We start from the raw sequence: 12355 nt of genomic DNA on the forward strand, positions 1-12355 counted from the left end.
AAAAAAAACTGCAGGACCACCTGTTGGTGATGTTGGAAAGAGCATGCTTTTTATGGAGGGTGAACTGGATGCCACACACACTCCTCCTGGCTTTAGATACTGGATGGCTTTAGGATGTCATATTCAAATCCTCTGTCCTTTTCTCCCTCCCTTCCCTCCCTCCCTTCTGTCCCTCTTCTTCCTTCCCTCCCATCAGTGTTTTTCTTTATCTGTATAGGTGATTAAACCTAAGCATGCTGCGCAAGCATTCTGCCTCTGAGCTATCTGCCTTTTTAAGTTTTGAGTTAAAAAATATTTTTAAGATTAATTTAACTGTATTGTTTTGCCAGCATATGTGGTTGTGTACCATGTGTGTTCCTGGTACCTGATCTCCAGAACTTGAGTTAAAGATGGTTGTGAACTACCTACCATGCGGGTACTGAGAACTGAACCTGGGTCCTCTGCTAGAGCAAGAGGTGCTCTTATCTGATGAGTAGTCAACTATGTAGCCCCCTTCACCTTTTTTTGGGGTAGTTTTTTTAAAAATATTTATTTATTTATTATGTATGCAATGTTCTGTCTGTGTGCATGTCTGCAGGCCAGAAGAGGGCACCAGACCTCACTACAGATGGTTGTGAGCCACCATGTGGTTGCTGGGAATTGAACTCAGGACCTTTGAAAGAACAGGCAATGCTCCTAACCACTGAGCCATCTCTCCAGCCCCTTTTTGGGTAGTTTTTGAGTCAAGGTATTAGTAACTTGCTCAGTCTGTTGGCTTTGAGCTTTTTTTTTTTTTTTAAAGACAGTTGGTTGTCTTGGAACGTGCTCTGTAGACCAGATTGGGCTTGAACTCAGGATCCACCTGTCTCCCTGTCTCTTCTAAATGCCTTGGCTTAATATTTTTTTTTAATTAAGTTTTGTGGTCATTGTTTGGTGGTGCTGAAGGGAGAGAAGATGGGAAAAGAACACAAGGTCTTGCTGTATAGCCCGGACTGGGCTAGAGTCCGTGGCAGTCTCCCCACCCTAACTAAATTCTTGGGTGCTGGATGGATAGGTATACACCATCACGCCAGGCTTACTTTAAGAACACACTTATTTATTTATTTATTTATTTATTTATTTATTTATTTTTGGGTTTACTTTTCATCAGCTTGCCAGCCTAGCTGCTGTGGCTAGATGCTGGAGAGGTGATAGGCTCTCATCTACCAGACAGGAAAGTGCTCTACAGACAGATGCTGAAGAGAGACATGAGCTACACTGAGGGTCTTGGCTGGTTCGGGGACCTAGAAGGAATAGCCCGTTTCCTCTTTTAGACTGACCTTGAGGGCAGAAACCATATCTTATTTGTCCATATCCATTAGACTTCTACTATGTAGAGACAGGATCAATATTTAACTCAGGCTCGCCTTAGACTTGACAATTCTGGTGGCACACGCCTTTAATTTCAGCACTCAGGGGATAGAGGCAGACTGACCTCTAAGAGCCTGAGGCCAGCCTAGTGTACAGAGTGAATTCTAGGCCAGAAAGGAATACAGAGACCTTTCCTCAATAAAGAAGAAAGGAAGGAAGGCAGGAAGAAAAGGAAGGAAGAAAGAAAGAAAGTTGGTTTAAATTATAGTTCTCTAAGGACCCCTTTAAATGAGTCAGGTGATCTTCCCGTCCCTTTCAGCAGCCAGGTGTGCTCTCTGTTACTCGCCATTCGTGGAGATAGGCCAGCCCCTTCAAAAGGTTTAGAAATTAGTCAGCCGTCTGGCCTCTTGTACTATTGGATGTCTTGTGTGCTAACTCAGGAGGAAGCAGTGCCTAGTGTCCTGAATGCCTGACACTGGCTTTTTGTTCCCTATCCTGGAGTCCTGGGGAGAAAAGTCCATACTTGACCTTCCAGAAAAAAATCCTGCTGCCCTCCAGTTCTTTCCTGTTGGATGCAGGAGTTGTACCTCTCCTTTCATTCCCCCTTCCCCTAGTCCTGGTCTAACTGTACACGTAGATAGCAAATTGAGGGAAGTAAGATCTCAGCTAATTAAAAAATAGTATCTGTTGTCCTCCTGGCTTCCCATGCTGTGCCCGAAGTCTGGGTTTCCACGAGAGAGCTCAGAGGGTGGAGGTGGAGTGGCCCCTCAGAGCCTGAATAGACCAGCCACCTCTTGTGTTCCTCTAGAACCTCTCTTCTTAGACTTGGTCACTTCTCTTTCTTTCTGGTGGCTCTGCTCTGACTTCTTGGCTGCCCCAGCTTGTGGTAGACTGTGTCGCCTGTCTCATAGTTGTCCCTTCGCTAGTGCCTATAAATCAGGTACTGCGATTTTATTTGTACTGTGTGGCCATCTTGCACTGCGACTTCTTGGTTCCATGGTTTCTGTGGCCACCCTGAGGTCCCAGTCTTCCTCTGGCATGCTCTATTGCAATGATGCTTAGGGTCTTACCGTCGGCTGGAGCATTTCAGCATCAGAATTTGAGTTTACACAAAGCCTTTACCTTTTTAGTGTGACTTTGGCTCTCAGTGTCAGATTCAACATGGCACTGGCTATTCAACTTCTTGCTGCCAAATCCACTGGCTACCATTCAGCTTTTCAGCAGCACTTGGCACCACTGTTTATTTACTTATTAATTATTAATTTTATACTTTTATTTATTTTACTTTCTGTTTGGTGGGACATGCACACACCACAGCATGTACGCTTGTTAGGGGACAATTTCTGAGAGTTGGTATCTTCCTTCCACAAGGTGGATCCTAGGGACTAAACTTGGGTCTTTAGGCTTGGCTGTAAATGCCCGCCTTATCTGCTGAGCAATTTTACTGGGTGCCTGTTTGTTTATATATTTATTACTGTTAAGTTAGAGTCTTACTGTATAGCTCAGGTTAGCCTTGAATTTTCCTCTGTAGTCCAGGCTCCTCCCTCCCCCTCTCTGTCTCTCTCTGTCTCTCTCTGTCTCTCTCTCTCTCTGTCTCTCTCTCTCTCTGTTTTCTTGCCTGCTTCAACTTCCTGAATACTAGGATTACAGGTGTGTTTCACCTTGGTTTGTCTTAACACTTGAAAATTTTACTTTACTGCCAGTGGTGGTGGCGCACACCTTTAATTCCAGCACTTGGGAGGCAGAGACAGGCAGATTTCTATGAGTTTGAGGCCAGCCTGGGCTACAGAGTGAGGATCAGTACAGGCTCCAAAGCTACACAGAGAAACCCTGTCTCGAAAACCAAATAAATAAATAAATAAATTTACTATTATTATTGTGGTGTATATGTGTAGGAACACGTGTGCCTTGTGGAGGTCAGGGTGATTTTCAGGAATTGGTTCTTTCCTTTCCACTGTGTGGGTTTCAGGTTAGGGACAGCACTCAGGCTTGTGCAACAGCCTGCTGATCGGCTCACCCTCCCCCCTCCCTCCTCCCCTCCCCCACCCCCCATTTTGTCACTTTAATCCTGAATTCACCTTTTAATTGTTGGGTTTCCTCAATGACTTAGTCTTAATTCCTTTCTCAATTCTATTATGTTTCTTGGCTACATTTGAAATCATATTTCCCTTTTGTTCCTGAAATAGTTTGTTTATGTTCTTTTCCCCCCAGGAAAAATGATTTATTTCAGTAAATGAACCCAGTGGGTATTTCTGTGAGAGCACAAATTAGTTAGGGCAATTAAAATTTGAACTAACATATGCTCTGGCCAATCTCGGCCTCGATCATCTTCAGCTGTAGATCTTCCTTCTTGATAGTTAGTGGCCTTGCCAGTTCTTTCTTCAGCTCCCGTTGCCATCTGCTTTTTGGGCTGTGTGTCTCTAGGCCTAGACGTATCCATCTCTGTGTTAAAACTACCTTTCCTCCTGCTCTAGACCTTGACTTTGGCCTAGGTGGTGCTAGGCCCTGTCACTGACTTGAACTTTATCCTTCTCATTCAGATTTGTTTTTCCCTAACAGATTTACAGGATTTGCTTGTTAAATATTTTTTTTTCAAATTCAGTGTGGTGGCTAATGCTTATAATCTCAATACTCAGGAGGCAGAGGCAGGAAGATTGCTGTAGGTTAAATGCCAGTTTGGGCCACATAGTGAGACACCCCCACCCTCCAAACACACACCCACCAACAAATATCAAGCTCATTTTTCTGTTTTATGCATGCTGCTGTGTTCTCTTTATTCCTTTAGTTTTCTTTAGGTTACTCTCTGTGTTTTTCCCTAGCTTACTGAATAAAAACATGTTTAATCTTTTCTTGTTTTTAAATGATAGGCTTAAAGTTCCTGTGAGCTTTATTGCTTTAGCAGCCTCCCATGTATTAGGTAAGTGGTGACAAGTATTTGGGATCTGAGTAGTTTTTTATTTCATTTCTTACTTCGTCTTTAACTCCTGATTCTAAATAGACAGTTTTAAGTTTCTATTAATGTGCCTTTCCTTTTAAAATTAATAAATTGATGAGTGTGTGTATGGCATGTTTGTGCCTGTGCATGCTATGGTATGTGTGTAGAAGTCAGAGGACAGCTTTGTGGAGTTCATTCTAGAGCTTGAACTCAGGATGTCAGAATTGTATAGAGCCATCTCCCTAGCCCATACTTTTTTCTAATAGTTAAAGTTTTTAAAAAAACTACATTTATTTACTTGGTAGGGGACGAGGAAGGACACATGCATTACATGGCACACTAGTGGAGGTCTGAGGATAACTTTTGGGAGTCAGCTCTTCTATCACGGGTCTTAGGAAAAGAACTCACTCTTCAGGGTTAGTGGTGAGCACCCTCACCTGCTGAGCCACCTCACTGACCCTTGGTGTGTCTTTGTCCTCTACAAAACATTTGAATTCCATTGTCATTGTGCTTCTTTCTTTCCCACTCTCCTAGTTTTACTGTTTCCTGCTGATTCCCATTTGAAAGTATGCCTTGAACAGACCTGTGTGTGTTTGCTTCTTTACTCAGCTCTCCTAGACAGCCTCTAGTCTCCTCTTGCCTCTTCTGTCCCTACTCTTCACAGTTACTAGAATCGTTACAAATGTGAATTTGATGTCATTCCTAGACTTGAAGCCATTCAATGACATTTATTTGTTTGTTTATTGAAACAAGGTCTCAGGTGGCCCAGGCTGGCCTCGTGTGAGCTGTGTAGCTGAAGATGACCTTGAATTTATGATCCTCCTGCTGACACCTCTGAGTGCTACACTGCTTAGAGTACTGACCCGTTGAGTCTACCATGAGAAAGAATAGGGGAAATGATGTAGGAGGTCCTTCTGTCTTTGTGTTGCTTTCATTGGTTAATAAAGAAACTGTTTTGGGCCTGTTAATAGGGCAGAACTTAGGTAGGCAAGGAAAACTAAATGGCATGCTGGGAGGAAGAAGGGCAGAGTGAAGAGATGCCATGGATCCGCCACCGGAGATAGATGTGCTGAAGCTTTGCTGATAGTCCACAACCTTGTGGTGATATACAGATTAATAGAAATGGCTTAAATTAATATGTAAAGTTAGCCAATAAGAAGTTAGAGCTAATGGGCCAAGCAGTGTTTTAATGAATATGGTTTCTGTGTGATTATTTTGGCTCTGGGTAGCTGGGACAAACAAGCAGCCTTCCTGTTAAATTTTTGCCAGGAATGTAGCTCAGTGGTAGACTACTTGTCTACCATGCCCAGCACGCATGATTCCATCCCCAGCAATACAGATGAACAGAAAAAAACCCCAAACCATGACCTATTCATATTGCATGAGCCAGCCCTTGCCTTCCTTATTTGCAGCTCTTTCATTTTCTTGCTGACTTACTGGCTTCCATTTAATCCCTCTGATTAGCATTAAGCTTCTTTATACTTATTTTTATGTGCTATTTTCTCTGCCAGGAGTGTTGTTTTCCTTTTTTCCCTTCGATCTTCTCTAAAGGGGAGTTACACCCACCCTTTATTATCAGAGCAACAACATAAACTGTGTTCCTTCTGTGACTAGATCATTCCCCATATAGCTACAAGGCTAGCTAGCTCCCTCACCTTTTCTGATATCTGCCTGTTGTGATTTGAATGAAAATGGCCTCTATAGGCTCATGTTTGAGTAAATGGTCCCCAGTTGATGGAACTGTTTGGCAAGAATTGGCAGATGTGACCTTGTTGGAGGATGTGTGTCACTGGGGTATGCTTTGAGGTTTCAAAAGACTCAAACCATTCCCAGTTTCTCTGTCTTCAGCTTATGAATCAAGATGTAAGCCCTCAGTTGTGCTGCCTCTGTGCCTTTGCTCTATCATCATGGGCTCTAACCCTCTGAAATAAGCCACAAATTAATGCTTTCTTTTATAAGTAGCCTTGGTCAATTGCTTTATCACAGCAATAGAAAAGTAACTAAGATAGTACTTATGTGATTCTGCTATTCCTTTCCAGACAGGGGCCACATGAGGTAGGAGTAGCTTTTCCTTTCCACAGGGTTTCATTCTGTAGTCCAGGCAGTCTTAGAACTCATTCTGAGATGACTTTGATCTCATGGTAATCCTTTTGCATTAGCTGAGATTATGGACATGAGCAGCATAGACAGCTTAACTTTTTCGTAGTCCTTATTACTGTCTGATTCTCATCTAACTTGTTTCTACAGGAAGAGGTAGTGATTATTATCTTCACTCCTGAGACCTAACTTAGAAGGAAATGTATCAGCTCAGGACCCCCAAGACCAGGTTCTCAGCACAAAGGAAATTTATTTGTCCTGGAGAGACAGAGGGCAGGGGTAAGGGACAAAGACAGGAGATAGAGGAAGAGGGAAGGGTACGGAACAAGGAAAAGGGCACAGGGTTATTTGTCCTGGAGGGACAAAGGACTGCATCTAGATAGAGAGGAGACAGGTATGGCACATAGGAAAATCGTGGTTTATAAAGGGAAAGAGAGAAACCCCATGTTAGGATGAGGAGTTTAATTTTTGTTTTTGTTTTTAAGTCAGGGTTTATCTGTGTAGTCCTGGTTGTTAAGGAACTTTTTTTGTAGACCAGGGTGGTCTTGCATCTACAGAGATCCAACTGAGTGCTGGAATTAGAGGTGTGCTCTGCCATGCCTTGTTTGAGTTGTTAATTTTATTTGGACATGTTAATTAGGTAAGCCAAAGGGCACTTTTGATTGCTGGACTTCAGTCCTTTGATAGCAGAACCTTGGTAGTCAGCTTAGGAGAATGAAGTGGCCAAATAAGGGAATAGTTCTTGGTGGCTAGCTTTAGAAATATAGCATGTTTTTAGCAAGACAGAGAGAATGGGAGAGAAGGACAGAGCCTGCTAGAGCTATGTTTGCCAGGCCCGGCTAGCGAGAGTTCCTTTGTAAGTGTCTAAGGCAGTGCCTGACACATAGAGTAGAATTCAGCGAATACTGGTTGAGTGAACTGTGAAAGAACTTATCTGAGGCGAGTTAGTAAGACAGTCTCTGTCCAGGATGTAGGTATTATGGGTATTATGGCTTCTTGTTAGGCCTGTTTTGCTCTTTAAATAGTCAGTGCATTTCCATGGTTCAAAATTCAAAGGATATTAAAATGAAAAGTCTCTCAAATCTTGGCCCCACGCACCATGTTCTCTTCACAGATAGCCACTACTGAAGCTAAGGATATGGACATGTGGCTTCATGGGTAGAATAGTTAATTGCTTATTATTTACACCAGAAATAACCAGCAGTAACTCATAGGTATATTCCATTTATATCAAAATGCAAATTTTAGCATCAGTATGTTTATACCTTGTCTTATTTTTGTTTTGTTTTGTTTGAGAACATTTCTCTGTGTAACAGATCTGGCTGTCCTGAAACTTGATTTGTAAACTAGACTGGCCTGAACTCACAGAGATCCACCTGCTTCTGCCTCCCAAGTGCTGTAATTAAAAGCATGTGATGAGTGCACAGTCTTAATTTAATGAAATTCCTCCCTTGATGGAGATTGAATTATGCAGCTTATTGTAACCTTATATACAGCCATGTGGGTGGAGTATCTGATAATAAATTATTCTAAGTAGAATATATGGGTCAAAGATATACATTTGTGATTTGGAGCTACACAGCCACAGTACCTTGTGCAGGGTATACCAGTGTTGACTTCTGGCGCAGTGTGGCAGATGAGACATGGTGTCAGTGGAGATACTGTGTCTCATGGTTGGAATCACGCTGAGTGCATGTTTAAGAGCCTTTATATTTCCTTTTCCTCCTTTTGAGACAGGCTCTTACTTTGTAGCCATTGACTGACCTGGAACTCAAAAAGTTCTGCTTGCCTCTGTTGTCCACCACACTCCACGCCTGACACTGTTCTACAATTTTGAGACATTAGTCCAGGCCCACCTTGTTATGTATATAGCTCACACAGGACTTGAACATTTCTGATCCTTCTGATTCCCTTCTTAGTGCTGGGACTAAAGGGATGTGTTGTCGCACTTCACTGAGAATCGTGATTTTTTTGAGTTGTCCAGGTCTCCACCCATTCTTTTCTAGTAAGATTTTGGTCTTTTGTTTGTTTCTTGAGACAAATTTGCTTTGTCTTGGAAAGCACTATGTTGCCTAGGCTGGCCTTGAACTTGCTAGAAACTTCTGTCTCAGGGTCTCAAGTGATGAGAGTTACTGTGTGAGTCTGGCTTCTAATTGTCTTTTAAATTTACTGTTAGTATTTGTGTTTAATTTGCTGTTAGTATTTGTGTTGTGAGTGCATGATGTGAGTGTTGCATTTATGGAGGTCAGAAGACAGCAGTGGTGATTTATTTCTTCCACTTTTACCTAGTTCCCATTGTCTTTCTTACTGTTGTTGAGTTTAAAACAGTGCTGGATATACAACCTATGGCTGAACTTTGCGTCAAAACAAATTTTGTGAATGTTCAGGATGTAAATGAAGGTGGAAAGATCAGGAATAAGTGTAGTAATGGCTAAATAACATTATGTACCACATTTAAGGTACATAGAAAAATTGAAGAAAACAAGCCAGTTTTTTCTTCTCCCTGCATTGGGGCAAATACCATTTGAGATCTCTTTACTAATTCCTGGTTCCATCAGGGAAGCTGATTGTAGTTAGGATGAGGATTCTCTTGTACCTTGTACCTTTTGGGCAACAGTTTGCTCTGAGATTGTAACATTCCATCCTGCAGAGAAGTTCCTTCAGCAGGAAGATAACTCAAAATAGCTTCAGGAAGCCCCTAAAATTACCAGATTCACTAAGCCCCTCCCTTCAGAGTAAACAGTAAAGCTGCAAAGACAGACCACACGAGCTGCTTGGGAGAAGCACATACCATACTAGTTGTCTGGAAGAGGCTTAAACCACCCGAGGCTCCTGGAAAGGGCTTCTCCAGCCCGTAGAGGTCCCTGCAGGCTGTGAAGTGCGCTCCAGGTTCCCAGCTTTTTGTGAGTTATCTGTCACCCATGGTGGAGTGGCTTTGGTGATGCAGCTGTCTTTGAGTCATTTCTGCTCCTGTAAGTGATGCCTCATCCATACCCCTGTAATTAACCCCAATAAAACTCACTGGTTCATCAAATTGGTCTTTGGTATTTGTATTCTGCTGTCATGGGTTCCCCATCTTCGGTGAATAGGCATCTGTTGCATCTCCCAGGAAAACTTGTGTCACAGAAGAAAAGTTTTGTCACACAATAGCATGTATATTCTCATGTGTTGTCGTCAGTCTTCATGGTAGAACAGAGGTCTAGTGTAGCTCTAGTGTTTAGACTGTGTTGTGTGGTCACCTGCATCAGAGCTGATGATAATTCTTTCCTGCTATGCTCTTTGCTTCCTGTCTTCATGTTCATGTTGCTTAGCCTGGACTTAACCATCGTCCAGTCTGTTTTTAGTCACCATTTTTATCAACTTGCCTGCGATGGCTCCACTTTTCTAATAACATCAAATTCAAGCTGAGCCTACTAACTAAGCTCCCCTGCCAGTGGCTTCCTCAGAATTTCCCATTTCTCTCTCTTTTTTTTTTAGATTTATTTATTTTGTATGCAGTGTTCTGTCTGCATGTATGCCTGCAGGCCAGAAGAGGGTACCAGATTTTATTACAGATGGTTGTGAGCCACCATGTGGTTGCTGGGAATTGAACTCGGGACCTCTGTAAGAACAATCAGTGCTCTTCACCTCTGAGCCATCTCTCCAGCCCCTCCCATTTCTCTTGAGAAGGTTGTCTCACCGAGATTGAACTGGTTGTGCTGAAATCATTGCTGCCTTTACACACCTCTTTTGTACCCATGTCTTAGTTTTCTCTTAGGCACCTTACCACACCTTTCTGCTTGCCTGTAGTACTTTGTTTACTTCTTACATACACAAAAACCCCCATTCTAGCTGTTAAGAGAATTTTCTGCTCTTGTAGAAGACCTGGGGTTTCCAGCACCCACATGGCAGCTTACAACTGTCCTTAATTTCAGATTAAAGGACACCCAGCAGCTATGTGTCCACTCCAGCAGAACTGTTTGTTGGTAAAGAAATAGACCTCTTGGAGCTGGAGAGATGGCTCAGTGGTTAAGAGCATAGCCTGCTCTTCCTGAGTTCAATTCCCAGCAACTACATGGTGGCTCACAACCATCTGCAATGACGTCTGGTGCCCTCTTCTGGCCTGCAGACATACACCCAGACAGAATATTGTATACATAATAAATAAATAAATATAAAAAAAGAAATAGACCTCTTGCAGTTTCAGAAGTCTTAGTGAATATAGCTAGCATTAGCCCGTCCGGGTTGCAGGTTCAGCCCTTTGAGACTAATCCCCACTTCAGACCCAGTTGCAAGTCAGCAGAGCTTCTGATGTATTGACTGCAAAGTCAAGTTTCCATAACTCTCTCCCAGGTTGGATTTATTATTTTTTTTGTTTGTTTGTTTTGTTTTTCAAGACAGGGTTTCTCTGTGTCCAGGACAACCACCCCATTATCTTGGAACTTACTTTGTAGATCAGGCTGGCCTTGAACTCTCAGAGATCTTTCTGTCTGCCTCCTGTGTATTTGGATTAAAAGTGTGTGCCACCACCACCCTGATTGATTTATTCTTAGGAAAACACTGTTTTCAACATTTGCTAATTTATTTTAAAGGGTTAAAAATTTTCTTTATTTACATTTTTGGTTTGTTTTGTGGGTGTGTGCATGCCTTGACAAGCATGTGGAGGTCAGAGGACAACTTGCAGACCTTCTCTCTTCTGTGGTGTCTGGGGCTTGAACTCAGGTTATCAGGCTTAACAGCAAGAGCCTTACTTGCTGAGCCATTTCACTGGCTCTGTAAAAGATATTTTGAAGGTTACAAATAAACAGGTAGATGAGGTGGTACATAGGACAATGTGTGGAAAGGGGCTAAGCCCAGGGCTTCTGAATCAGTGGAGTTGAGGGGTACAGCACTTCCCTGCCAATGGGTGAGTTTTTGTTTACCCATAAACCTCCATGTATTTAATTGTCCAGATGCTCTCTGAACCCTGTTCTTTGGGTTTTTGTTTTATTTTGCCTTCTGTACTTGTTATTGTCCCCCCCCCCTTTTTTTTTTGAAACAGGATTTCTCTGTGTAGCTTTGGAGCCTGTTCTGGAACTTGCCCTGTAGATCTGACCGGCCTTAAACTCACTGAGACCCACCTGCCTCTGCCTCCCAAGTGCTGGATTTAAAGGTGTGTGCCATCACCACCCGGTGACTGTTGCTGCTGCTTTTGAAATAGTATTTCACTCCGTAGCCCAGCCTGGTTGGGAGCTTAATATGTAGCCTACCTAGGCTGACCTTCAGCCCTCAGTTATCCTCCTATTGTAGCCTCTTGAATGTTGAGATTACAGGTGTGTGCCACTATGATAGACACTCATTTGTGTTTCTTTGAGACAGAGTCCTGCTCTGTAGCCTAGGTTACTGGTCCTTCTAGTTCTTCCGTTTTAGTTTCTGTAGTGCTGGGCTTCTGGCCATTACCTGCCACACCTAGATTTCACTTTACCTGTGTCCCAGGGTGGTCTTGACCTTATGGACTCAGATGATCCTATCATTTTGGCCTCCCAAGCAGTTGGAATTATAAGTGTGTGCCTCTATGTTTGGTTCTTTTGAGGTTTCATTGGAGACATGGTGGCTGTTAGTAGATTAGATGAGGAAGCCCAGAACGGCCTGTCTGATGATACTATAGCAATGCTTCCTCCAGCATATGGATGGCATATCATAATCTCAACACTTGGGGGTAGAGACAGGAGGATCAGAAGTTCAGGGTCATCATCAGCCACATAATTAAGACCAGTCTGGGCTTACACGAGACTCTGTTTCAAATAAACAAACCAAAAGAGAAATAGGGATCTTATCATCTGTTGTCAGGCAAGATGGGCCATGGAATTAAGATTAGTGTTTCTTATACTTTCCTGGGGGTTGGGAATGAGATGGATAGAGACACACATGGTAACAGGTACTCTGTTTTATGAACTAACTTGTACGTTCACTGCTCAGACTTCTAAATTGATTTTATAACTTTAAAAAATTACACTATTGCCAGGCGATGGTGGC

The 12355-nt window shown here is 42.7% G+C and overlaps 1 protein-coding gene across 7 annotated transcripts in view; it reads left to right on the top strand.

The window, feature by feature from the left end:
- Wdr20 (WD repeat domain 20) overlaps window positions 1-12355 on the top strand; it is a 76816-nt gene that overhangs the window by 8390 nt on the left and 56071 nt on the right. Inside the window, exon 2 of one of the 7 annotated variants that reach the window (XM_013346408.2) lies at window positions 4197-4213. The exons of the other annotated variants lie outside the window; for them this stretch is intronic. Within the exon in view, the coding sequence (XP_013201862.1) occupies window positions 4197-4202 (6 nt within the window). The 3' untranslated portion in view covers window positions 4203-4213. Of the gene's footprint in view, window positions 1-4196; window positions 4214-12355 lie in introns of those variants that run through there. 7 annotated transcript variants of the gene reach the window in all.

Source organism: Microtus ochrogaster, chromosome 1, assembly GCF_000317375.1.
Source record: "Microtus ochrogaster isolate Prairie Vole_2 chromosome 1, MicOch1.0, whole genome shotgun sequence".
Classification (NCBI taxonomy): Eukaryota; Metazoa; Chordata; class Mammalia; order Rodentia; family Cricetidae; genus Microtus; species Microtus ochrogaster.